At 45.2% G+C, this 27,131-nt stretch overlaps 1 protein-coding gene across 1 annotated transcript; it reads left to right on the forward strand.

Moving 5' to 3' along the window:
- The first annotated feature begins 162 nt into the window (after positions 1-162).
- Positions 163-14,924, forward strand: LOC138785818 (olfactory receptor 1500-like). The gene is made up of 2 exons (XM_069962185.1): positions 163-447; positions 14,004-14,924. The coding sequence occupies exons 1-2, from the start codon at positions 163-165 to the stop codon at positions 14,922-14,924; spliced, it is 1,206 nt and encodes a 401-aa protein (XP_069818286.1).
- Positions 14,925-27,131: the final 12,207 nt, after the last annotated feature.

Consider the following 27,131-nt stretch of genomic DNA (forward strand, 5'->3'; position numbering starts at 1 on the left):
TGCTGCATATTCAATAACAATATATTACATGTGCTCAGTGCAAAGGGTTGAATATTTCCTGGCTATATGGGGTAAGAAGAAAAATACATATTAGAAAACAATTTAGGGATTTTACAAATCTTCTGTGCGAGGGCAGTAAAGAGATCTAGATTTATGTCAATCATGAAGAGATTTAGGAACAGCACTACTTCTGTCAATGGGCCATGTCTGGTAATGCAGGAATTTATTGACAGTGGTTGTGTTACAGGTTACAGGATAAAACAAAGGTCAGAAAGTCACCCAAAGAGGTCAGAATCACAAGTAAGCCAATCCAATATAAACTCCAGCCCAAACTACAAGAGATTATCTCAAGCAATGTCCCAGGGCACAGAGAACTTCTTAGATAATGCCAGGTTCCCAGTCCAGAGAGTGATTGGACAGGGAAGCGCAGACTGGCATGGAAGGGAGGTGAGTGGTGAAGGCAACTCTCCATCACTGCTTAGTCTACACTATCTGCAGCTCAACACTAGAGCTAGCTGAGGAACCCACAACCCAGTCAGTGGAAACCTGTCAATCATCACACAGCAAGTACCATATTTTTCACTTTATAAGACTTCCCCTGCCAAAGTGCGTGTGTGTGGGGGGGAACGCAGTGCGTCTTATAAAGCAAACATGCCAACTCCAAATGTCAGCATTCCACTCTTGCCTCTCCCCACCTTGCTGCTGGCCTGTCCCGGGAAGCCTCCTACAGCCTATTGCTTCTTGGCCACTGAGGCTCGCTGATCTGGCAGCAGCCAGAACAAAATTAAAAGACACACATCCCACCTCTTTTCCATCATAGTGCACAGTCCCGCTGCCCTGCCCAAGCCAAGAGAAGCTGCCTGCAGGCTCCCGGTGTAAGCTTCCACTACTCGCTGATCAGGCAGCGGCTGGCACCAGGTAAAAAAAAAAAACGGTGCTCAAACCTTCAAGGCCACGTGGGACACAGCCGCTGTCCTATCCCAGCTCCAGAAAGCCTCCTCCAGCACCAGCTGCCGTCACTGCCACTTCTGCCTTCAGCACTTCTAGTCAGCCAGAGGAGACAGAGCTGCAGCATATGGGAGAATACAAGTGTCAGCTGAAGCTGCAGCCGCCAACAGATCATCACAGCAACTGCTGCTTCAGCTCACACGTGTGTACGTGTGTGCGTGTGTCAACAAAACACTGCAGTTTTGGGGTATTTGCCCCTCGTCAGTGTGGAGCAGGATTCTGGCTACTGGGGCAATGATAAATAGACCAACAAAACACAACAATCACTGAACTCAGGGAGAACAGTGAAAAATTCCAATGGAGTACTCATTTACGAGTCTCCATTGATTGTCCCATAAAAAATTTGAATATGCAAAAAAGGGGTCCGTGGAGTCTCAGTTACGAGTCTCAAAACACGGGAATAGCCAGATATCCCTCTCTCCAGAGAAGGAAGCCCATTGCCAAGGGGTGCCTGCTAGTGGGGAAAGCACCAAACCACCCTGATACGTAGTCCCTCAGGTCCTCACTCTGTTGCGAGCTTTCGGACCTAAATAGGGAAACACCAGGGTGGCCCCTGTAAGTCAAAGTCTAACTCTGTGGCGAGCATAACGACATAAGACAAGGGTTACCAAGGCTAGGCATCCATCCACAGACTGCAGTTTTGGGGTATTTGCCCCTCGTCAGTGTGGAGAAGGATTCTGGCTACTGGGGCAATGATAAATAGACCAACAAAACACAACAATCACTGAACTCAGGGAGAACAGTGAAAAATTCCAATGGAGTACTCATTTACGAGTCTCCATTGATTATCCCATAAAAAATTTGAATATGCAAAAAAGGGGTCCGTGGAGTCTCAGTTACGAGTCTCAAAACACGGGAATAGCCAGATATCCCTCTCTCCAGAGAAGGAAGCCCATTGCCAAGGAGTGCCTCCTAGTGGGGAAAGCACCAAACCACCCTGATACGTAGTCCCTCAGGTCCTCACTCTGTTGCGAGCTTTCGGACCTAAATAGGGAAACACCAGGGTGGCCCCTGAAAGTCAAAGTCTAACTCTGTGGCGAGTATAACGACATAAGACGAGGGTTACCAAGGCTAGGCATCCATCCACAGACTGCAGTTTCGGGGTATATATATCACACCAAAAGTTTGGACAAACCTCATTGGAAGAGTTTTCTGTATTTTCATGACCATGATATTTTTAGATTGTAGCGGCATGTTATTCCATCCGGTTTGCGTTTAGTTAAACCATAATTTATTTTTCAACAGGACAATGACCCCAAAAACCTCCAGGCTGTGTAATGGCTATGTGACCAAGAAGGAGAGTGATGGGGTTCTACGCCAGAAGCCCTAGCCTCCACAGTCACCAGACCTGAACCCAATCGAGAGGGTTTGGGGTGAGCTGGACCCAGTGTCGGACTGGGCCGCCAGAGGACCGGAGGATCCTCCGGTGGGTCCCTCCCCTACTCCCAGTGACCGTCCAGCAGCTGGGGCCCCCAGACAGCCATAGAGTAATGCTGCCTGTCCTCAGTGGGGCACAGTGTCGGACGCTGTGGCAGCTGTCAGGTCTTTAGCAGCCCTGCGCTGGTGAGGAGGATACCTGGACTCAAGCCCTGGCAAAACCATGTCCCGGGTATCACCCTGGAAGCTCCGCCCTGCAGCAGGAAGCCCCGCCCCTTGTCGACGTGACTGATCTCTCTCATGCAGAGCTGGGAGAGGAGTCGCTGGGGGATTAGAGGAACCATACAGGAGAGGTAAGTATAGCTGTTTTTTTGTTGTTTTAAATACAGATAGAGGGGCAGGAGACTGATGAAGGAGGTAGTAGTATGGTGATGAGGGGCAAAAGGATAAGAGGGGTACTACTATGATGATAGAAGGACAGGAGGATGAAGGGGGTAGTAGTAGGATGATAAAGGGGGTGATAGTATTATGATGGAGGGGTAGTAATATGATCTTGGAGGTGCAGGAGGATAAAGGGGGAGTAAGATGATGATGGCAGGGCAGGAAGATGAAGGAGGGAGTAGTATGATGATGGAGGGACAGGAGGATGAAGGGGGGAGTAGTATGATGGCAGGGCAGGAGGATGTAGGGGTACCGTAATAGTATGATGATGATGGAGGACAGGAGGATGAAGGGGGAAGTAGTATGATGGCAGGGCAGGAGGATGAAGGGGGGAGTAGTATGATGATGGAGGGGCAGGATGATGATGAAAGGGTAGTACTATGATGATGGAAGGGCAGGAGGATGAAGGGGGTAGTAGTATGATGGCAGGGCAGGAGGATGAAGGTGGGAGTAGTATAATGATGGAGGGGCAGGAGGATGATGAAGGGGTAGTACTATGATGATGGAAGGGCAGGAGAATGAAGGTGGTAGTAGTATGATGCCAGGGAAGGAGGATAAAGGGGTAGAAGTATGATGAAAGAGGGCAGGAGGATGAAGGAGGTAGTACTATGATGATAGAGGGGGGTAGTATGATGGCAGGGCAGGAGGATGAAGGAGGTAGTAGTATGATGATGGAGGGTCAGGAGGATAAAGGGGGGAGTAGTATGATGGCAGGGCAGGAGGATGATGAAGGGGTAAAAGTATGATGCTGGAAAGGCAGGAGGATGAAGGGGGGAGTAGTATGATGATGGGCAGCAGGAGGATGAAGGGGGGAGTAGTAAGATGGCAGGGCAGGAGGATGAAGGAGGTAGTAGTAGTATGATGATGGAGGACAGGATGATGAAGGGGGGAGTAGTATGATGGCAGGGCAGGAGGATGAAGGGGTACCGCAATAGTATGATGATGGAGGACAGGAGGATGAAGGGGGAAGTAGTATGATGGCAGGGCAGGAGGATGAAGGGGGGAGTAGTATGATGATGGAGGGGCAGGAGGATGATGAAAGGGCAGTACTATGATGATGGAAGGGCAGGAGGATGAAGGGGGTAGTAGTATGATGGCAGGGCAGGAGGATGAAGGTGGGAGTAGTATAATGATGGAGGGGCAGGAGGATGATGAAGGGGTAGTACTATGATGATGGAAGGGCAGGAGAATGAAGGTGGTAGTAGTATGATGGCAGGGAAGGGGGATAAAGGGGTAGAAGTATGATGAAAGAGGGCAGGAGGATGAAGAAGGTAGTAGTATGATGATAGAGGGGGGTAGTATGATGGCAGGGCAGGAGGATGATGAAGGGGTAAAAGTATGATGATGGAAAGGCAGGAGGATGAAGGGGGGAGTAGTATGATGATGGGCAGCAGGAGGATGAAGGGGGGAGTAGTAAGATGGCAGGGCAGGAGGATGAAGGAGGTAGTAGTAGTATGATGATGGAGGACAGGATGATAAAGGGGGGAGTAGTATGATGGGCGGCAGGAGGATGAAGGGAGTAATAAAATCATTATTTAACGGGCAGCTGCATCATATGGGCACAAGCTACCAGTATGTAGAGTCAGTCATTGAAGTGCTATCTCTATAACCTGCTCTGAGTGGGGGACAAGGGAGTTGTCGCAGATCCAGATGAATCCAGGATAGGGTCGGGTCAGCATGTTGCTTTTTACCGATTCTTCTTTGGTGGGCCCCTAAGGATCATTTCCTCTGGTGGGCCCCAGGTATGCCAGTCTGATACTGGCTGGACCGCAGAGTAAAGGCAAAAGGGCCAACAAGTGCTAAGCATCTCTGGGAATTCCTTCCTGACTGTTGGCAGTAATCAAAGCAAAAGGCGGCTACTTTGAAGAACTTTCATACTTTTATTGTTAACCCATAGCTGCACCAGGACGTTATTTAACGTCCTCGTGCCGCTATGGGAGTTCAGAGGGGGGTCGCGCGGCGACCACCCTCTGAACTGCCGCGATCCCGGGTGCCGCGAGTAGCCCGGGCTCGCGGCTATTAGCGGGCACGGTCCGATCGCCGTGCCCGCTAATTAAGTACTTAGAAGCAGCTGTCAAAGTTGACAGCTGCTTCTAAATACTTGCGGTTACACATCCCTGGTGGTCTAGTGGGGGGATCGCCCCCCTGCGGCGCGATTGCGGGGGGGCGATCCCTGCATCCATACCGGGCCGGGGTCTGCTCCGTAATGGCGCTGATCCCGGCTCGGCATTCTATTGCTTTTGGCTGCAGCAGCCAAAAGTAATAGAACACCGATCTCATGGATTCATGCAGTATAACTATACTGCATGGATCTCTATGAGAGATCAGAGTGCATATACTAGAAGCCCCCCAGGGGGGCTTCTAGTATATGTCTAAAGTAAAAGAAAAAAGTATTTTTAATAACACAAAACCCCCTCCCCTAATAAAAGTCTGAATCACCCCCCTTTCCCCATTTTATAAATAAAAATAAATAAATAAATTAATAAACAAACATGTTTGCTATCGCCGCGTGCGTAATCGCCCGAACTATTAATTAATCACATTCCTGATCTCACACGGTAAACGGCGTCAGCACAAAAAAATCCCAAAGTGCAAAATTGCGCATTTTTGGTCGCATCAAATCCAGAATAATTGTAATAAAAAGCGATCAAAAAGTCATATATGCGCAATCAAGGTACCGATAGAAAGATCACATCATGGCGCAAAAAATGACACCTCACACAGACCCATAGACCAAAGGATAAAAGCGCTATAAGCCCGGGAATGGAGCGATTTTAAGGAACGTATATTGGTTAACAACGGTTTGAATTTTATACAGGCCATCAGATACAATATAAGTTATACATGTTACATATCGTTTTAATCGTAACGACTTGAGGAACATGCATAACAAGTCAGTTTTACCCCAGGGCGAATGGCGTAAAAACACATTTCCCCCAAATAAAAGAAATGCGTTTTTTTTTTCAATTTCACCACACATATAATTTTTTTCTGGTTTCCCGGCACATTTTAGGCAAAAATTACATCTGCCTTAGCAAAGTACAATTAGTTGCGCAAAAAATAAGGGCTCATTTGGGTCTCTAGGTGGAAAAATGCAGGCGCTATGGCCTTATATACACGAGGAGGGAAAAACGAAAACACAAAAATGAAAACTGGCTGTGTCCCCTAAGGGTTAAGTATATACAGTAATTCCACATAATTCATAATTTTGATGCCTTCAGTGTGACTCTTCAGTGTGTTTTTACTGAACATGGATGCCCATGGTTGCACAGTACTGTGTCCCTCCTCACCTCCCAACCGCACCCTTTAGAAAGCTACCTAGCACAAATGGTGTTCTGGGGGAAGTGGTGCCAGAGTGTTAACCTTCAATGAGCTGTAGCCTTTTACAGCTCACTGAGGGTTAACTCCATGGCACCACTGCCCCCAGAACAACCTGATACGTTGTGTCCATACCACTGCAGCTCAGCTCTTATTCACTTGAATGGGAGCTGAGCTGCAGTTAAATATCATGTTGGCTACACAATGAACGGAGACATACATCCTTCACTGTGTAGTGCGGCACCGAACAGCTTTTCCCATTATTCCCCCTCTAAACCCTTAGTGCGCACTAGCATATGATACTAGCACAAGGCACAGTTCAGTCTAGTGCAAAGAAAACACACAATTATACAATTCAGGCACTACATCATGTCCAAAAGCTCAGTCTCTCATGTACTTTATGGGCAGAGGACCGCGTTGAGGTCGGAACAGACATGGACACTACAGTAACACCTTACAATAAGGTTTACTACATCTGTGATACAGATAAAGCAGATATCGGGTATCAATACATCTAGGATTAATATAATAATAAGGACAGATATTTGCTGTATCAGATGTGAACACCAGGAACCCAAAATGTATTGGAGTGCTCAATCTCATTGCCGTGGCCCGGGGTGCTGGATGAAGGTGTTGTGTGAAGCTGTTGGGCTCTGGTGTTTTGGGGCAACTTTTCACGATGGCCAGGAGTGGTAGTACCCACCCCCGGACACACGGGCACCGGACCTTGGTAGAACTAGTGTGTGGTGCAGGTGTTGGTGCAAGGTGTGGTGCGAAGTGATGAAAGAGTCCCGACACAACCCATGGTTTAACTTTACTTGAAACAGCTTCAGTGCAATAGAAAATATAAAAACAATACAACACACTCCTTACAGGTGTGCTGAATACAATACAGTTAAGCCAGACCTTTGAGATAGGCTGGAAGTAATAGAAGAGGTGGAGACTTGTGAGTGAAGGTAGTGTAGGGGCCGGGTAGGAGAACTTGTCTAAGTAACAATACTCTCCTCGGATGTAGGTTGAATAAACTATACTTGAAGAACTTCTCATACTCACGTTTAGATATTGTTTGTATCTGACCGTCTTCTGCCTGCACTAGTTCAGAGAACCGGTAGTAAGGTAGTACGAGTCCTAGGCCTCTGTCTTTAGGTGTAGCTCCCACTGAAGTTATCCTCAAGTGGACTGGCGTGTTAAGTAAGGTGCCTCGGCTCTTAGCGTCTTTGCCTTACTGGGGATCAGTCCCTCTGCCTTTCCTTAGGGCATGACTGTCCTGACTGAAGAAATCCATGGCGTAGACAAGGGTTGTTCCTAGTGTCCATTTATGCCACCTTTAGGGTTCAGCACTACTGCGTACTGGCTCTCACATTTGTCTTTCACTAGACTGAACACTCTCCTTAACTGACTCTGAACCAGGAAACCCCTACCTTATATAGGGTGGTGTGACAGGTAGTGAGGGTGAGAGAGTGTGTGGTCTACACAGTGGCTGCACCTGTGATTGGCTGCTATGGGGCCCACCGCATCAGGGGGCCCAGTGGTAATACACTGAGCCCCCTCAGCTGTCATAATTTGCAGCAGGGCTGAGCGGACCTTCTGGGTTCTGCAAATGTCCCTATAACTGCAAGAACTCCGGACAAGCGCTTGCAGTTGGGGGCTAGGTTCACACGTTGTAAGAGTGCGGCTGTATGTGCGGCTGTAATTGTGCGGCGGTATTTTTGATGGTTCGTGTGTATGCTGGGAAGTATAGGATATGCGGCTGCACAGTGCACACTATCTCTGAATCTACGGCCCTATCGTAAACGGACCCGTAAAAAATGAACAAGACCATTGTTTGCGGCTGGACATGCGGCCGAGGATTGACAGGCGGTCCGTACGGAGTACTTCAAAAATAGCCGGCAATGATGCCGAATGCCGATGCCTCTAATAGTTAATATATTAAATTAATCAAAGACATTTTATTTGTAATCAAGACACTTTCGTTGATCAATAATTTATTTCTAACGATTCCATCATTTTGCAATTAAATATACTGTTAAAAAAAATAGATATATAAATAAATGTATATTTATCTATATATGTATTTTTTGACAGTATATTGAATTGCACAATGATGGATTCGTTAGAATAAAATTATTGAACAACGAAACTGAATTTATTTTCAAGAAAATGTGTTTTATTCATTAAATATTAATTAGTACAGGAAGCTCTATAAGCCGTTAATTCATATTGCCGGCAATAGAGCTTTCTGTACTAATCATCACTTTACTTTAATGAAAACATCAAATGTTTCTTCTAATTATGTTATGACAATAGCATTATTAGAAGAAACATTTAGAATCATATGTGCGCTCAGCTGATTGGCTGTTCGGCTGAGCGCACATATAATGAGCCGGTCCGCAGTACAGTGACTTCATTGTGCTGCGGACCAGCGAAGAGGACACATCGGGGTGAGTATAGAGCTCTCCCCACCCCCTCCCCAGCACTGCACCCCTCCCAGCAAGGAAGGGGGGGGTGAGTTAACCCCTTCCTTGCTGGGATGGGTGCAGTCTGACATCAGTCTGGCCCCCCGGGGGTTAAGGGGGATGCAATACATCCTCCCTTAACCCCTTGGGGGTCAGACTGTAAGCAGCGATCTGTAAAGATGCTGCATACTGTAAGGAGCACAACACCGCTCACAATGATGGGTGTTGTGCTCCTGTTTGTGTGTTTTTTGTGTGTTTCTCCCTTTTTGTTTTCCAGATATCGGTATCCTGGGGATTACGTCGGATTCCGTGGACTACGTCGATGACCAGCGGTTGTTCTTTGAATTTTTTAAATAAAATGGTCAATGAGGGGTGTGGGGGTGTTTTTATTTGAATAAAATATTTTTTTTACTTGTGTCTTGTCTTTATTTCTTTACTTTTTAGACTTAGTAGTGGAAGCCGTCTAATAGACGGAATCCATTACTAAGTTGGGGCCTAGTGTTAGCCGGTATAAAATGGCTAACACTAACCCCCTATTATTACCCCAGTACCCAATGCCACCAGGGGTACTGGGAAGAGCCGGGTGCCAGTGGTCCCGGAGCGTCAAAATTGGCGCTCCTGGACCGGGCGGCAGCAGGCTGGTAAGATTTAGGCTGGGGAGGGCCTAAACCAATGGCTCTTCCCACCCTGGTGTTACCAGGCTGCTGTCGTTTGGTTTTTAACCCGGCTGGTTATAAAAATAGGGGGGACCCTATGCGTTTTTTTTTTTAAATAAATAAATAATTAAAAAAAAACCGCATAGGGTCCCCCCTATTTTTATAACCAGCCGGGTTAAAAACCAAACGACAGCAGCCTGGTAACACCAGGGTGGGAAGAGCCATTGGTTTAGGCCCTCCCCAGCCTAAATCTTACCAGCCTGCTGCCGCCCGGTCCAGGATCGCCAATTTTGACGCTCCGGGACCACTGGCACCCGGCTCTTCCCAGTACCCCTGGTGGCATTGGGTACTGGGGTAATAATAGGGGGTTAGTGTTAGCCATTTTATACCGGCTAACACTAGGCCCCAACTTAGTAATGGATTCCGTCTATTAGACGGCTTCCACTACTAAGTCTAAAAAGTAAAGAAATAAAGACAAGACACAAGTAAAAAAAATATTTTATTCAAATAAAAACACCCCCACACCCCTCATTGACCATTTTATTTAAAAAATTCAAAGAACAACCGCTGGTCATCGACGTAGTCCACGGAATCCGACGTAATCCCCAGGATACCGATATCTGGAAAACAAAAAGGGAGAAACACACAAAAAACACACAAACAGGAGCATAACACCCATCATTGTGAGCGGTGTTGTGCTCCTTACAGTATGCAGCATCTTTACAGATCGCTGCTTACAGTCTGACCCCCAAGGGGTTAAGGGAGGATGTATTGCATCCCCCTTAACCCCTTGGGGGCCAGACTGATGTCAGACTGCCCCCATCCCAGCAAGGAAGGGGTTAAGTGACCCCCCCTTCCTTGCTGGGAGGGGTGCAGTGCCGGGGAGGGGGTGGGGAGAGCTCTATACTCACCCCGATGTTGTCTCTTCGCTGGTCCGCAGCACAATGAAGTCACTGTGCTGCGGACCGGCTCATTATATGTGCGCTCAGCCGAACAGCCAATCAGCTGAGCGCACATATAATTCTAAATGTTTCTTCTAATAATGCTATTGTCATAACATAATTAGAAGAAACATTTGATGTTTTCATTAAAGTAAAGTGATGATTAGTACAGAAAGCTCTATTGCCGGCATATGAATTACCGGCTTATGGAGCTTCCTGTACTAATTAATATTTAATGAATAAAACACATTTTCGTGGAAATAAATACAGTTTCTTTGTTCAATAATTTAATTCTAACGAATCCATCATTGTGCAATTCAATATACTGTCAAAAAATAAATATATATATAAATATACATTTATTTATATATATATATATTTATTTTAACAGTATATTTAATTGCAAAATGATGGAATCGTTTACATTTAATTATTGAACAATAAAAGGGACTTTATTACAAAGAAAATGTGTTTTATTAATTCAATAGATTAACCATGAGAGACATCGGCATTAGTGCAGAGGATCGCAAACCCCGGTAATAGCGATTCATGTAAACTGTGTTCCCTGCTTTCCCAGATGCATCCAGAGGTGTTTCCATCACTTTCTTAACATTTTATTTGTTATTTTTAGTTGAACCAGATTTCCAAGTAAATGACCGTATGTTTTGAGCCGCATGTCTACTTTTTCCCACGGCTGTAGTTTCACCCGCACATTTACAGCCGCATAAAAAATACAGCCGCACAGTTACAGCGTGTGAACCCAGCATAAAGTTATAACTGCATGTAGTGTCCCAGTACAGGTGTCATTAAGCTTTTTACTGCCTGTCAGAATGTAACTCCTTCAGGTGATACAACAAGATTGGTGATAAGTGAATAGTGAAATATTCGAATATTCGATATTCGTACGAATATCTCCCGAATATTCGTTCCCATTAAAGTCTATGGGAACAAGTATTCGATTATTGAAAAACATATATTTGACCACTTGGAGGTAAAAAACGCAAGCTGGGGGATTTGAACGCTTATCGAATATTTTTTGAATATTCGGCGAACTATTCGATAATATTCAATAGATCAAATACCTTACTATTCGATCGAATATCTATTCGATCGAACAGTATTTGCTCATCACTAACCAAGATCTGACATCTGTGTTTTCCACTCTCCCCTGTGCACAGCTGCAGTCTTAAAAAGTTTAGCTCTGTTTAGCCAATCACAAGGGCCTCCACACTGCACAGCCCTACTCTCTATTCTCATCTCTTCCTGTCACACAATCCTATATAGGACAGGAGTCTTTCCTGTCCAGAGGTTAGTTAATTATTCGGTTCTAGCGTATAGTTCAAGTGTATATGAGACAGACCAGAAGTCTAGAGTTCTTGCTGTAGTGACTAAGCCGGCCTAGTTTAGACCAGAGCCCTTGACAGGGACTACATTTATTTCTTCAGGCTAACCTAGCAGTAAGTATACAGTCAGATTTGAGGTAACCGGAAGACTAGGATCAACTCTTGCCTACACCGAGGATCTTTTCAGTCAGGACAGTCACCCCCTGAGGAAAGACAGAGGGACTGATCCTCAGTAAGGCAAAGATGCTAAGAGCCGAAGTACAGGCTCATCCATCAGGGGAAATCTTCATTGGGAGCTCAACCTAGAGACAGAGACCTAGGACTCGTACTACGTCACATGGTGGTCTCTGAACTTGTGTAGGCAGAAGAAGGTCTAATATATGAGAAGTTCTTCTTTCAAGTATTGAGTACTGTTACTAATTGGGCAAGGGTTATTATGCGGCCCGTACACTACCCTTACACACCAGTCTTTTCCTTCTTTCTACTATCTTAAGACAGTCTACCATAAAAGTGTATCTTAAGTCTGTATTTTTCTACTAGCAACTGTGAGCAGTCCTCTCTGTATATTGCATTGAAAATATTTCCACTAAAGTTCAACTCCTGTTTAAGTGTCGGTCATCTCTTGTGCTGCACCCTGCACTTAAACCTCACACTAGTTCTACCAAGGTACATTACCTGTGTGTCCAGGGGTGGGTATTACCACTCCTGGCCACCATGAAAAAGTTGCCCCAAAACACCAGAGCCCACCTGCTGCCCATTACATCTACAACCAGCACTCCCAACCACAGCATACACTTGACGGCTTAGTGGTCAGCTGGAAAGAGGGGGGGCCCAGCCATTTCTAGTTACGCCCCTGTGGTGAAGGCTGTCATAAAAATCCCATTCCTCGACTTGATCATTCCTTAACCAGTTACTTCCTCCCTTTTTGAAAGGTTTACCTTGAATTAGCCGTCAAACTAGTTTCAGTTTCTACAGGTGATTTAAAGTTTACCCCCAAACTCCATTGACCCGAGTGTGCAAAGCTCATGGATTGTAAGCATAGCACACTGCTATTTACCAAATAGGAGCAGGAAAACCATTGAAAAAGGAACAAGAGCTATTGCTATCTCTATCAAAACTACCTAGATGGTGGCAATTCATTATAATGGCCATCCTGCTTCTCTCAGTCCATGATGTCCTCCCTTCAAAGGTCTTGCAACTGGACAAAATGTCTTTGAGTACATTGTAGAGCCATATCTAGGAGGCATTGGTCTCAAGAGGTACACTACCCCAAAGTTGCCTCGGCAAGCCTTTTTAAGTTGGAGGCACTTTTACACCATCTTGTGACAAGACCCGGTGTGTAATCAGACCTCACTTGTAATCCCTCACTTATCTGCTTGAGACATAAATGCAGGTCGGGTTTTACAGCAGTCCAACATTTCTAGGATTAGACTGTATGATTTATTTCCTTTATTAATTTTGGATATTACTTTATTTTTCCTTTATTGAAGAATTGGCTCCTGGAGACCAGGCCGTCCCTCAGTGGACTGGATCACTAGAGAAAGTATCTTAATCTCTGTAGACTTATAGACATGATACATTATGTTAGGTATATATAGAGGTAAGTGAGGTGTTGTGTGCTGCTCACAATGTCCGACCTCCTCCAATTCCTGCAGCTGTACCCATAGTCGGCTGATCACCACTCATCTCACACTGACTTGGCTATGATGACCCCAGACTCCACAGTTGGTGGAAAGGATGTGTTGGCTCTGATTTGTTGTTGATTATACCTTGACCAATATGCTGGTTTGAATTCTGAATTTTTTCTTTTCTTACATTTATACATTGAACTGCCGAGCAATCTCATCTTATTATTAATATTATTTTTTTTTTCTTTTTTATAATGTGCATGTGGTTTCATTGAATTCATTAGTGGCTTACGTATGATTCGTCTTTTGCAACTTTTTTAGAAAAAAAAATCATAAACGTTGTGCAAAAGCTACAACACCTTTGAGCTTGCATAATATATAAACCCTAAAGGCCAACATGCCCTTGCACCTCGCATAGACAGGGTTTTAACAACAGGCATTTTTCTTAAAAACAGACTTTATAAATAGACAGCCCCTTTAACAATTTACAACATCTTGAGCTTCAGACCAGAGCTGCACAGAGAGTTTTTGCAGCACTATAGAGGCCTTTTACATGTCCGCAATATACCGTCTGTGCACGGACTGTCTACTGAGGACCAGACTTTTGAACTCTTAGCATTATCATTCATTATGATCCAATCTCAGAAGTTCCAAAACTGTTTAACTCTTTGCGCTACTGTTCTGGCACAGTTTCAGAGCTCCTGGCTTTATAGTGTTTTTGAAACAACGCTAACTTTTCAAATTCTAGACATTAGATGTTGTCCAACTGAGAACACTTTTATTGATACCACATATAATATACTTAGACATAATAATGTTCTTACATTCCGTACAGGAGAACAACGTAACAAAGACACCAACATTTTTCCTCTTAGGATTCCAATGTGGCCAAAATGTAAGGCTTTTCCTCTTCTGTCTTCTCCTTGTGGTTTATTGGGGGACAATATTTGGGAACCTCCTGATCATCACTCTGGTGTCCACCAGCAAGATCCTCCACACCCCAATGTACTTCTTCATCTCACAACTCTCCATCAGTGACATCTTCTTATCTACAGATATTGTCCCCAACCTGCTCCACGTCCTACTGAATAATGGAGCGACCATGACGTTTATCGGCTGCTTCACTCAGCTTTACTTTTTCAATGTCTTAGAAGCCTTTGAGTGTGTTTTCCTGGCTGTGATGTCTTATGACAGATATGTGGCCATCTGTAAACCCCTCCATTATAACTCTATCATGACTTCTTCTTCATGTGTGAGACTGACTGCCACTTGCTGGTTGGTTGTGATTTTCTTGGCGTTGATCGATGTTTTAACAATATCAAGACTTAATTTTTGTGAATCAAATATAATGGACCATTTCTTTTGTGATCCTGTTCCCTTACTTGAAATTTCCCGTTCTGACACTTTTACTGTTCAGTTGGAAATCATGATACTTTGTATACCATTAGTTTTCACACCAATTATAATAATTATTAAAGCCTATGCTAATATTATCTTTACTATATTACAAATTCCCCAAAAAACGAATAGACAGAAAGCCTTCTCCACCTGTAGCTCCCACCTCATTGTGGTCTCCATATTCTATGGGACTATATTCAGTGTTTATGTTGTCCCAACAAAAGGAAAAACTCTCACCATGAGTAAAATCCTCTCCCTGCTGTATACTATGTTTACTCCTTTCATTAACCCTATTATATACAGTCTGAGGAATAAAGACATTGGGAAAGCTCTAGGAAACATTGGGGGAAATTTCTGAATGAGCTTGTGCTGAGACTTTATCACAAGATGTCAGAGAATTTGGCACAGATCTTAGATGGAGGTGTTACGCCTGCTTTTTGGTGAATAAAAGCTGTGCGGAGGAGGGGGGGGAACAAAATCAATTTTAGGCCATTTTACACCATCTGGAACACTGGAACACTGGATTCCCTATCACAGGGCATATGCTAAAATGGTTGAAATAATTATTAAAGCCTATGCTAATATTATCTTTACTATATTACAACACTGGAACAAAGGCAAATTGGTGTATTTATAGATTTCTTATTCTTAGCAGATAAACCAGAGACATAGTTACATGATCCTTCTGTTTCCACCACATCATTGGGACAGCCAATGGCATTGATTTGCAAGAACCTCTCGGCCAACCTCAAAGATTAATATAACATCTTTCGGCAACACATGAGAGGAGCCCAGGATTTTCTTGATCAGCTATCTTGTATACTAATGTTCGGACAGCCCATTGAAATTACAAGCATAACCTCTCAAAAGGGTCAACTGGCTACATAGGGGAGGGGGAGTGGTGTTGGTAAGAATGTGGGAGACATAGCACATTGTTAACTTCCTCCTCTAGCCCAAAAACATTCTATTGCAAAAAGGCACATTCACTTTATAAGATGCACCGAGGATGAAAAAAGTGAGTCTTATAAAGCAAAAAATACAGTATATGTACACTTAACACAACTACTAAAACAATAGACAAAAGAGAAAATAGACCTTTCGGCAACTTTGGAACCAGTAGCCGGTTACATAGATCCATACATAGTACGTCCATCAAGTTCAGCCAAGGAGGGGATGGATTCAGGGAAGGGGGATATACAAGGAGGGGATGGATACAGGGAAGGGGACAGATGAGGGGTAGGGTCTATACATATACAAGGGGGGATGGATAGAGGGAAGGGGGATATACAGAGAGGGATGAATGCAGGAAAGGGGGAAGGATGATGGCTAGGGTCTATACATATACAACAAGGGGATGGATGAGGGGAAAGGGGATGGGTGAGGGCTAGATTCTATACATATACAAGGAGGGATGGATGGAGGAAAGGGGGAGGGATGATGCATAGATTCTATACATATACAAGGAGGGGATATATGAGGGGGAAGGGGATGTATACTTTTGCTGTGACCAGATCCTGGGGTGACTGTTCCACAGATTTACTGTCCTCTTGGTGGAGACATCTTGTCGCCTCCAGAGATAATTTTTTTTCTCCAGGCGGAGGCAGCGCCCCCTTGTCCTTTGAGGGGGTTTTACCTGGAACATCTTCTCCCCATAATTCTTGTAGGGGCCATTTATATATTTAAATAAATGAATCATATCTCCCCTTAAATGTCTCTTCCTGAGACTTAACTAATTTAACTCCCTTAATCTCTCCTCATAACTAAGATGCTCCACCCCTCCCCCCCTAGTTTTGTTGCCAGCTTTGCACCTTTTATAGCTCTAGGACATCCTTTCTATGAATCAGGTTCCAAAACTGACCAGCATTCTCCAGATGGGGCCGCACCAAAGCTTTATCATGCTGATAATGCTTCTCTAGTACTCCTGGTTTGGTAGTGATGGGGGATTTCTGCATCTTTCTGACTCCCTCTTAGATCGCAGATGGCCCCCGGGGACAACCCACAAGCCCTAAAGCTGTATGTGATCTCTGCAGGAGACATAGTAGGGTTAAAAATCATACAAATAATACAGAATGGAGAATGATTGTGTCAGGACTGGCAGGCGTAGACAAGACAAGAGACAGTGGGCCCTAGATCTGAACCCACCCACTGTCACCTGCCTACTTGCCTCAGTCGGCCCTAGGCGGCCGTGGACAACCACGTTGACGTTCCCTGCGCTAAATACGTGCACACGGAACAAGACGGACAAACAACACAAAAGAATGGTCAAACAAGCCGGGTCCAAAATCCAAACAGGCAAAGCAGTACAAAATCAGCAAGCAAACGGGTAGTCAAAAAGTCAGGCAGGAGGTCAGGGATCAAGTCGAGCAAAACAGAGGGATTAGGAGTGGGGATCGCAGGAGTAGACAAGGGAAGCTGGGATCAGGGTATTAAGCTAATAACCAGCACTGGAACTCTGTCTTAGCTTCCTATTTATACTGAACCAGAGCCCAGTCCGAATCCCCCATTGGACCGGCGCTCAGATATCCAGGTTCCAGATAGGCAGAGATTCCTGTCAGTCTAAAGACCTACTCAGCTGGAAAGATCAAGTCTCCTAGGAAATCAGATTAACTCCCGCATTGCCAGGTTGCAGAGAAGCAAGCGGGTGTGGCACACAGAAGCAAAAGCAGGTTCAGTTCACACCAGGTTTCAGCACAATCCTGACAGTACCCCCCCTCTTACGAGGGGCCTCAGGACCCTTATCCAATGGACCAGGCTTGGAAGGATTTAGTACGTGGTATCGCCGAACCAAGCGAGGAGCATGCATGTCTTTGACAGAAACCCACGTTCGTTCCTCTGGCCCAAAGCCCTTCCAGTGGACTAGATATTGCAGTGAACCTTGTACCCAACGAGAATTCAGAATCTTCTCCACCTCATACTCCAACTCACCCTGGATGATGAGTGGAGCAGGGGGAGATGACGGAGACACCGGAGGAACATACTTTTTCAGGAGAGCCTTATGAAACACATTGTGAATAAGAAAGTGATGCAGGCAGTTTTAATCTAAAAGTCACAGGATTAATAACTTCCACAATGGTATACGGACCGATATATTTGGGTGCTAGTTTAGCAGACTGTACTCTTAATCTTAAATTCCTGGTAGAGAGCCAGACCTTTTCCCCCAGTACGTATTGATGGCCAGGTATGCGTCTTTTATTAGCATGTTTTTGATATAACTCTTGGGCTTTAACCAAGCTCTGATGAGCTTGGGCCCAAACTGTGCACAGTTTCGTGAACAAGGCTTCAGCCGAAGCGTTAACTGAATCTGCGGAGTGAGTAGAAGAGTACCTAGGGTTAAAACCGTAATTGCAAAAGAATGGCAACATTTTAATTGAACGTTGTTCTTGATTGTTTAAGGCAAACTCTGCCAAAGAGATAAAGTCCCTCCATTTGTCTTGGGCATCAGCCACGAAACATCTTAGAAATTGCTCTAGAGACTGGTTGATTCTCTCGGTCTGCCCATTCGTCTGCGGGTGGAAGGCTGACGAGAAGGACAAGGAGATTCCCAACCGTCCACAGAGCTCTCTCCAAAATTTCGCTACAAACTGAACGCCCCGGTCAGACACAATATTTTCAGGGATACCATGAAGGCGCAAAATGTGATTAACAAACAATGTAGCTAAGGTGCGAGCATTAGGCAGTTTACACAGAGGGATGAGATGGCACATCTTAGAAAATCTATCCACAACAACCCAAATTACAGTTTTTCCCTTAGACAGCGGCAGGTCAGTGATAAAGTCCATTGAAATGTGTGTCCAAGGTCTCGTAGGCACCAGCAGAGGACGTAAGAGACCCTCAGGTGGCCTACGGGGAACCTTAGACCGGGCACAGGTCTCACAAGCGTCAACAAAAGACTTTACGTCTCGGGCCCAGGAAGGCCACCAGTAATGACGCGCGAGCAAATACTTAGTTCCTGCCACCCCCCGGGTGACCAGCCAACACCGAACCATGAATCTCCTCCAAGACCCGGAGACGAAGGTTGGGGGGTACAAACAATAGAGTTTCTGGAGTATTCTGGGGTGCAAGGGACTGAGACTCTGCAATCAAAGTCACCAGGTCAGGTTGTAAGACGGCCACTACTACACCAGGGTTCAGAATAGTATCGGGCTGGTCCCTATGAGTGCTCTCGAGGTCAAAGCTGCGAGACAAAGCTTCAGCTTTGACATTTTTGGAGCCAGGCCGATAGGTGATCTCGAAGTTGAAGCGAGTAAAAAACAGGGCCCATCTGGCCTGCCTTGGTGTGAGACGTTTAGCTTTATCTAAGTATACAAGATTTTTGTGATCAGTAAGCACAACCACCTTATGTTTTGCCCCCTCTAGGAAGTGTCTCCATTCGTCGAACACCATTTTTATAGCTAGTAACTCTCTGTTCCCAATATCATAGTTACACTCTGCCTTAGAGAACTTCCTAGAGAAAAAAGCAATGGGCCGGAGGTTGGTAAGAGTAGCTGACCCATGAGACAGGACCGCTCCTACCCCCACCTCAGATGCGTCCACCTCCACAATAAAAGGACGTTCAAAGTCCGGTTGTGCCAGTACTGGAGCCTCTGAGAAACATTGTCTTAGTTTGTTGAATGCCCTGATAGCGTCTGGGGTCCAGTTTACCAGATCTGATCCCTTCCTGGTTAAATCCGTGAGGGGTTTGGCTATAAGCGAAAACCCCTTAATGAATTTTCTATAATAATTGGCGAACCCCAAAAACCTCTGCAGAGCCTTCAGGTTATTGTGACGCTCCCAGTTTTCGATGGCTATGACCTTAAGGGGGTCCATACCAAACGAGTTTGAAGTTATTTTGTACCCTAGAAATGAGAGTTCCTGTATACCAAACTGGCATTTTGACAGCTTTGCACAAAGGTTATTGGCTCTCAGAAGCTCCATGACTGTACGGACATGCAGAATGTGTGAGGACCAATTGGGAGAAAAAATTAAAATATCATCAGATACACAACTAAAAAACGACCCAGATACTCTCGGAATACATCATTTACGAAATGCTGGAAGACTGCTGGGGCATTGCATAAGCCGAAAGGCATAACAAGGTATTCGAAATGCCCTTCAGGGGTATTGAAAGCAGTCTTCCATTCATCACCCTCCTTGATCCTTATCAAGTTGTATGCTCCCCGCAAGTCAATCTTGGAGAACCATTTAGCACCCACTATCTGGTTGAACAAGTCAGGAATTAGGGGTAGCGGGTGTTGGTTCTTAACAGTGATCTTGTTCAACTCCCGGTAGTCTATACAGGGCCGAAGCCCACCATCCTTTTTACCCACAAAAAAGAACCCCGCCCCCAGAGGAGAGGAGGATGGGCGAATGTGGCCCTTACGGAGACTATCCTTAATATACTCCCGCATGGCCTCCCTCTCAGGACAAGACAGATTGAAGATACGACCCTTGGGATATTTGGCATTGGGAATTAAATCAATCGAACAGTCATATGGTCTGTGAGGAGGCAATCCGTCCACTGCACTTTCATCAAACATCCACATAATCAGACAAGAACTCAGGAATTTCTCCCTCCCCAGGGGAACATTCTGCAAGAGACACAGCAACGCAATGGGAGGCACACTTAGGTCCCCATCGAACAAGTTCCCTGCTGGACCAATCGAATACAGGATTATGTGCTTCCAGCCAGGGTTAACCTAAAATCACATCAGAAGAAAGATTTTGCATGAGAAGAAAATCCAGGGTTTCAACATAAACAAACAGACCCCACCTTAACTTCAAGGCAGGGGGTAACATACTGTACATTCCCTTGGGCAGAGTCTGCTCCAGTGACATATACTGGACACTTGAGCAGCAGGGGACATACCTCTAAACCTGACCAGAAAATGGGGTTAATAAAATTTGCAGAAGACCCAGAATCGACCTGGGCATACCCAGAAATACATCTTCCCCCCAACATCAGAGAAATAGGCAATAAGAGCTTGTTCTTTTTGGTGAAGGTTACCTGTGCGCCTGAGTGACCCCCTCGATAGTCACTCAGGCGCCTGGAGTTTTCTGGTGGTGGCACCGGCCTGGAAGGACATCCTCTTACACGATGTCCAGCCTTGCCACAGTATAGGCAGAGGTTGCTCAGAAGACGGTGAGCTCGTCTGGTCTTGGCGTCTGCTTCCATGGTTTCTCCCAGAGTGGGTATCACAGGTGGGAAAGGTTTAGGGAAGGAGGGTCTGGTATGGTCTAAAGTACCCCTTTCCTGCTGTCGGTCCCTCAATCGTCGGTCTACCCTAATGTCCAGGGTCATGCTTTCCTCAAGGGTGCCAGGCGTCGGGTAGGCCACTAACATGTCTTTAAGTCGGTCGCTCAACCCGGCCCGGAATTGGAACCGGAGGGCAGAGTCGTTCCACATGGAAGGACCGCTCCACTGCCTGAACTCCGAGCAGTAGTCTTCAACCGGTCGGTCACCTTGCCGTAGCATAGTCAGGCGTCGCTCAGCATTGGCTGCACTGTGCGGGTCATCATAAAGCAGTCCCAATGCAGAGAAGAACCGGTCAACTGTCTGCAAGTCAGGGCAGTCAGGTGACAAAGAAAAAGCCCACTCCTGAGGGGGCCCCAGGAGAAGGGACATAACAATACCCACTCGCTGAGCCTCGTTACCTGAGGAGCAAGGACGCAGTCTAAAAAATAGTTTACAACCTTCCCGGAAGGCTTGGAAGCTTCTCCTGTCCCCCTGAAATTTCTCTGGGAGCTAGATGGGAGGCTCAGGAGGTACCGGGGAGGTCATGGTAATTTGTCGGAGAACCGTCTCTTGTACCTGGACCCGTTCAGCAAGCTCCTGGACTGAGGTATTGAGCTGCTGCATACGGTCCACTATCGTTGTCAGGGCGTCCATGACCCCAAGGCAATTTTTGGCTGGTTATTCTGTCAGGACTGGCAGGCGTAGACAAGACAAGAGACAGTGGGCCCTAGATCTGAACCCACCCACTGTCACCTGCCTACTTGCCTCAGTCGGCCCTAGGCGGCCGTGGACAACCACGTTGACGCTCCCTGCGCTAAATACGTGCACACGGAACAAGACGGACAAACAACACAAAAGAATGGTCAAACAAGCCGGGTCCAAAATCCAAACAGGCAAAGCAGTACAAAATCAGCAAGCAAATGGGTAGTCAAAAAGTCAGGCAGGAGGTCAGAGATCAAGTCGAGCAAAATAAAGGGATTAGGAGTGGGGATCGCAGGAGTAGACAAGGGAAGCTGGGATCAGGGTATTAAGCTAATAACCAGCACTGGAACTCTGTCTTAGCTTCCTATTTATACTGAACCAGAGCCCAGTCCGAATCCCCCATTGGACCGGCGCTCAGATATCCAGGTTCCAGATAGGCAGAGATTCCTGTCAGTCTAAAGACCTACTCAGCTGGAAAGATCAAGTCTCCTAGGAAATCAGATTAACTCCCGCATTGCCAGGTAGCAGAGAAGCAAGCGGGTGTGGCACACAGAAGCAAAAGCAGGTTCAGTTCACACCAGGTTTCAGCACAATCCTGACAGATGGTCAGCGACCTAGATGGTAATTACCCACCTTAGGCTTTAGCACGGCATAGTTGCTGTAGATATACTTTAGTAGAAGACTTGAACTGACATAGAGTCCCTGGCAGGGGACCTGGCCTCTGGGCCAGGCCCTGGAGCAAGCTTCAGCAAGAACTGGAACTCTCCCACCCAGGAACCTACAGAGAACTTTATAGGAGAGAAGAGGACTTCTCTCCCATTGGTGGGGAACCTTCTGGAAGGGATTAAATGTTGGTGTGTGATAGGTAAAGTGTGTGAGATACCCAGTTCAAGGATTGGATGAACAGTGGCCAAAACAAGTGCAATGTTAACCCATGATACACCCTTTAGCTGTGCCAAGACCATAAGAATATTGAGTCACCTCTCTAATAATGATAATGCCGCTGTATCTGACATTACATTATGGTGCGCCCAAAAGGCAACTATGAGAGGACATTTCATCAAACAGACCTCCCATTTAAAAAAAAAACACAACCCAAGCAGTGTTACATATCCAACAACAGCTTGTTCACCTCCATAGACTCAATAAAGAGCACTTTACAATGGAAAGGGCTAAGGAAATCTCCTCTCTCACTCACCGCCTCTCGGAATTGCAAGCACACAAATTCGAGTTAGCAATGCGTAGACTGCATATGAATTATTACTGGCATGGTAATAAATCCGGAGCCCTTCTCGCTAGGACCCTTAAGGTCAAAGCTGCCAAAACGAGAATCCCCTTTCTCTACAATAATAATAAGGAAAAGATACTAGACCCATCCGGCATAGCTGAGGTTTTTGCTGATTATTATAAAACTCTCTACAACTTAAAAGATGATACACATACTCCCCAGCCCCAAACCCTGCATATTCTAGAATTCTTACATAAACTCAATCTCCCCAAAATAGCGCCGAATTTGGTGGAATCTATAGCCAACCTTATTTCACAAAACAAAGTCCTACTAACTATAAAACAACTTAAACTGAACAAATCCCCAGGCCCTGACGGCTTCACCAATTAATTTTATAAGAAATACAGCCACCTACTAGCCCCCTATTTAACCTGAGCCTTTAATCAAGCTATCCAATCTGGTTCTTTCCCTCCCGAAATGTTACAGGCACTTGTGGTGACTCTTCCCAAACCAGGTAAGCCCCCAGAGGTCCCTAGCAACTTCAGGCCTATTTCATTGTTAAACAATGATCTTAAGCTCTACGCAAAAATCCTTGCGAATCGCCTGACTCCCCTGATCCCGGACGTTATTGCTAATGACCAGGTCGGCTTCGTTCAAGGACGTCAGACCCTGGATGGAACCCGACGTTTCATTAATATTGTGGCACACGTAGAAGCCCGGCGAATGCCTTCTCTGCTCCTAGCATTGGATGCGGAGAAGGCATTCGACCGGGTGCATTGGGGTTACCTGAGAGAGGTTCTACTGACCTTTGGTTTACATGGCGACATTTTGAATGCAATAATGGCATTGTACACACTCCCCACAAGCTCACACCATTTCACAGCCACTGAGGAAGAAGCTAGCAGCTTCGAAACGCGTCTGAGGGCCACCTAACATTGGCCTACACCCCTCAACAGTCACCTGAACATACCCCTGGATCTATTCCCCATCTCTCTAAGTCTGGGAGGAGCTGGCTCAACAGTGACTTTGTCTACTGCACTACTGGCAGCAGAGCCACGCTTTGACACAGACCAGGAACAAGACTGGTGACATCACCGTATTCACCAAGGGCAGACCGGGACGCCGGTGACCCCGGAGAAGACGCAGATCCTGCATGGGTGAGCGGTGCACATGCACCAAACTATGTGAATGTGTATAAATCCTCCCCTATGACAACAAACAGTGATAGAGCCAGAGAGATCCAGTGCTTGCAGTACGTCTCAGATCCAGTGATTGCAGTACATCTCAGATCCAGTGCTTGCAGTACATCTCAGATCCAGTGCTTGCAGTACGTCTCAGATCCAGTGATTGCAGTACATCTCAGACCCAGTGCTTGCAGTACATCTCAGACCCAGTGCTTGCAGTACATCTCAGATCCAGTGCTTGCAGTACATCTCAGACCCAGTGCTTGCAGTACATCTCAGACCCAGTGCTTGCAGTACATCTCAGACAGAACACCAGGGATTAGTGATATCTATTATACTGCTCTAATAACTATACACTCCACACAAGGAGTTCATTTACTTTAGATCGCAATCTACAAACGAACTGACTTTTGAATTTTAACAACAAAGTGGGATCAGTCCAGTGAGCCAGGACTACTACCCCCATCTGCCTGCTTTCACTGTGTGATTCTACTGCAAGTCAGTGAGAGGATGATGGGAATCCCCCTCTTGGTCTGAACCAAAAGACCAGTTCTACCACTTTTTGTGCTGATTATATATTTGAAGTACAATGACTATAATACATTGCAGTACAATGACTATATGGCTATTTATATGAGTATCTAGTTGTTTTATACACTTTTACACCTTTATGTTTTGTTTTCTTTGTTTTCATATGCTTTTGTACCGCATTCCCTAACCCTCTGTGTTGTACTATAAGGGCCCCGGGGCTTATGTATTTGTATGGTTTATGCTTTTAATGTGTTTATAAGTATTTTATCCTGGACTAGACAGAAAGACACTTCAGGTTTAAGATTTTTTTTTTCTTTTTATTATATATTTATATATATTTTTATTACATTTTATTACAATAAATTGACACATATTATCAGATTTTGCTTTGAGGACTGGTATGTTTAAGAATTTTTTAGTTACTGTGTACATTGGATGGTGTATTCCAGTTAACCTCATACAAATCAGATAAAGGTGAGCTGCACCTTAGATTGTTACTCTATACTTCAGGGGTCCTGTCCAAAGGGTTTGCCATAACAAACGGCACTTGGCAGGTGTGCCCCCTGTCACCCCTAATCTTTGCACTAGTGATGGAGCCATTGGCACAAGCCATCCGCACTTCCCCTGTACTTAAAGGGGTCACAATAGGTCCAATCGAACATCGAATAGGCCTATTTGCCGATGATGTCATACTGTCATTGGTTAACCCTGAATCATCCTTACATTAGGTAACTGAGATTCTCTCCAAGTTCAGTAAAATTAGCTACTATAAGGTCAATACCTCCAAATCTTTAATTCTCAATATCGGGATACCTCCGGACATCCGGGACCGCCTGAAAGCCGAATTCCCATACCAATGGTCAGAGGGACACATCCCATACCTTGGCATACAACTCACTTTCCCAACATCTAGACTTTTATTAACTAACTGGCTAAACCTATGTACTGTTATTAAGCAGGATATTACCTTATATTCTTCCCTACCTATTTCTTGGTTGGGCAGGATTGCAGCCGTAAAAATGATGATCTTACCTAAGATCCTATATTACTTCCGTAACCTACCGATTTCAATCCCCAACCACAGAATAATTCAAATCCAACGCCTCATTATGGGCTTTATTTGGAAACAGCAAAAAGCTAGAGTCTCCCTACAGACCTTATGTATGCCATTGGCCAAAGGCGGCCTCGGATGCCCTGATATTAAAAAATATTACCATGCTGCCATAGTCGACCAACTCAAAGCCTGGTGGCACCAAGACTATGCTCAACAGTGGGTGACTATGGAAACTCACTTAAGCGGCGTCACTAACTTGAGAGATTTACTATGGGCGGCATGGCTACCTAAGGGAATCCCACGCACTCACCTACCAACGATCACGGCCTCCTTGCAAATATGGACTAATCCTACAATACAAACCCGACTCTTACCAGTGAGACATAGAGACACACCCCTAACTTCCCTACAGTCCTACATTCCTAACATTAGCTTTACCAACTGGGTTGCCAACGGCTTATCTACCATAAAACAAATGTATAATGGACAGACAATCCGTACTTTTGAATCCTTATCACAGGAATTCTCCCTCCCACATAAGGACTTTTACAAATATTTATGCCTAAGACACTTCTTATCCTCCCTACCTGTATTGGGAGACCCCCCCATTACCACATTCGAAAACTATTTCAACAAGCCATGCTCCAAAACAAAAGGCATATCTAAAGCATACAATTCATTGTCCTGCGACTCTCAACCTATTCCTGCTATTGTTAAGTGGGAACAAGAACTAAACATATCCCCCTCTCCACAGCAATGGTCACACACCTTCTCGATACTGTCCTCAGTTTCCCACTGTGCTAACCATCTTGAAGCAGCCCGCAAACTTTTATATAGATGGTATATGACACCTTATCGTCTAGCTAAAATATTCCCATCTAGGTCTAATATGTGTTGGAGGTGCTTCCAATCGGTCGGATCTTTACTCCATGTTTGGTGGGATTGTGTTTCCATAAAACCCCTATGGGATCAAATTCATGAGTTACTTAAAACAATATTGGGCTATGTTCCCCCATGGGGCCCACAGGTAGCATTGCTACACCTATATTTAGAAGACCTACCCATTCCAGATGTAACCATAATTATACAACTTCTTACAGTCATTAAAAATAAGATTGCTACCAATTGGAAAAGCACCAAAATTCCCTCAATCCCGGAAATTATAGCTGGAGTGAATGCTAATTATAATTTGGAATACTCAGTGGCAAGTAAAGAACTGAGAGTGCCCAAATTCCGAGAACGATGGGCAAAATGGACAGACTATATGGATTCCCAATAATCTGTAACAAGCCTACTGTTACCTATTATCGACCCAAGCTGCGAACGACCTACTGATGGTGCACATATCCACAGTAAAACCCACCTATCAGAGTGTCGACACGCCTTTAAGCCTTGATGTAACCCGTTTTCCCCTGTATGTTACACGTTTATTGTTATTTGTTTGAGTTTGTGTGAGTTTTGACCTATATAGGTCAATTATATGTTTTCACTTTTGTACTATATTGATCATCTATCAATCCTTATTGCCACCGCGACTCAGGGTCACTCATAATCCATTATGAACCATTAAGTGCCCTTTCTACTTCTTTCTGTATACAATTTGGATTGTGTTCCATATGTGATTGTTACTTTTCTGAAAAATTAATAAAATAATA

This window comes from Dendropsophus ebraccatus, chromosome 1, assembly GCF_027789765.1.
Source record: "Dendropsophus ebraccatus isolate aDenEbr1 chromosome 1, aDenEbr1.pat, whole genome shotgun sequence".
In the NCBI taxonomy this organism is placed as follows: Eukaryota; Metazoa; Chordata; class Amphibia; order Anura; family Hylidae; genus Dendropsophus; species Dendropsophus ebraccatus.

What these genes read in the sequence shown, in the direction of transcription:
- LOC138785818 (XM_069962185.1), top strand. Translation starts at nt 163, where the DNA reads ATGAAGAGATTTAGGAACAGCACTACTTCTGTCAATGGGCCATGTCTG. An exon ending in CAGACTGGCATGGAAGGGAG is followed by an intron (nt 448 to 14,003) that starts GTGAGTGGTGAA and finishes CATTCCGTACAG; the next exon opens with GAGAACAACGTAACAAAGAC.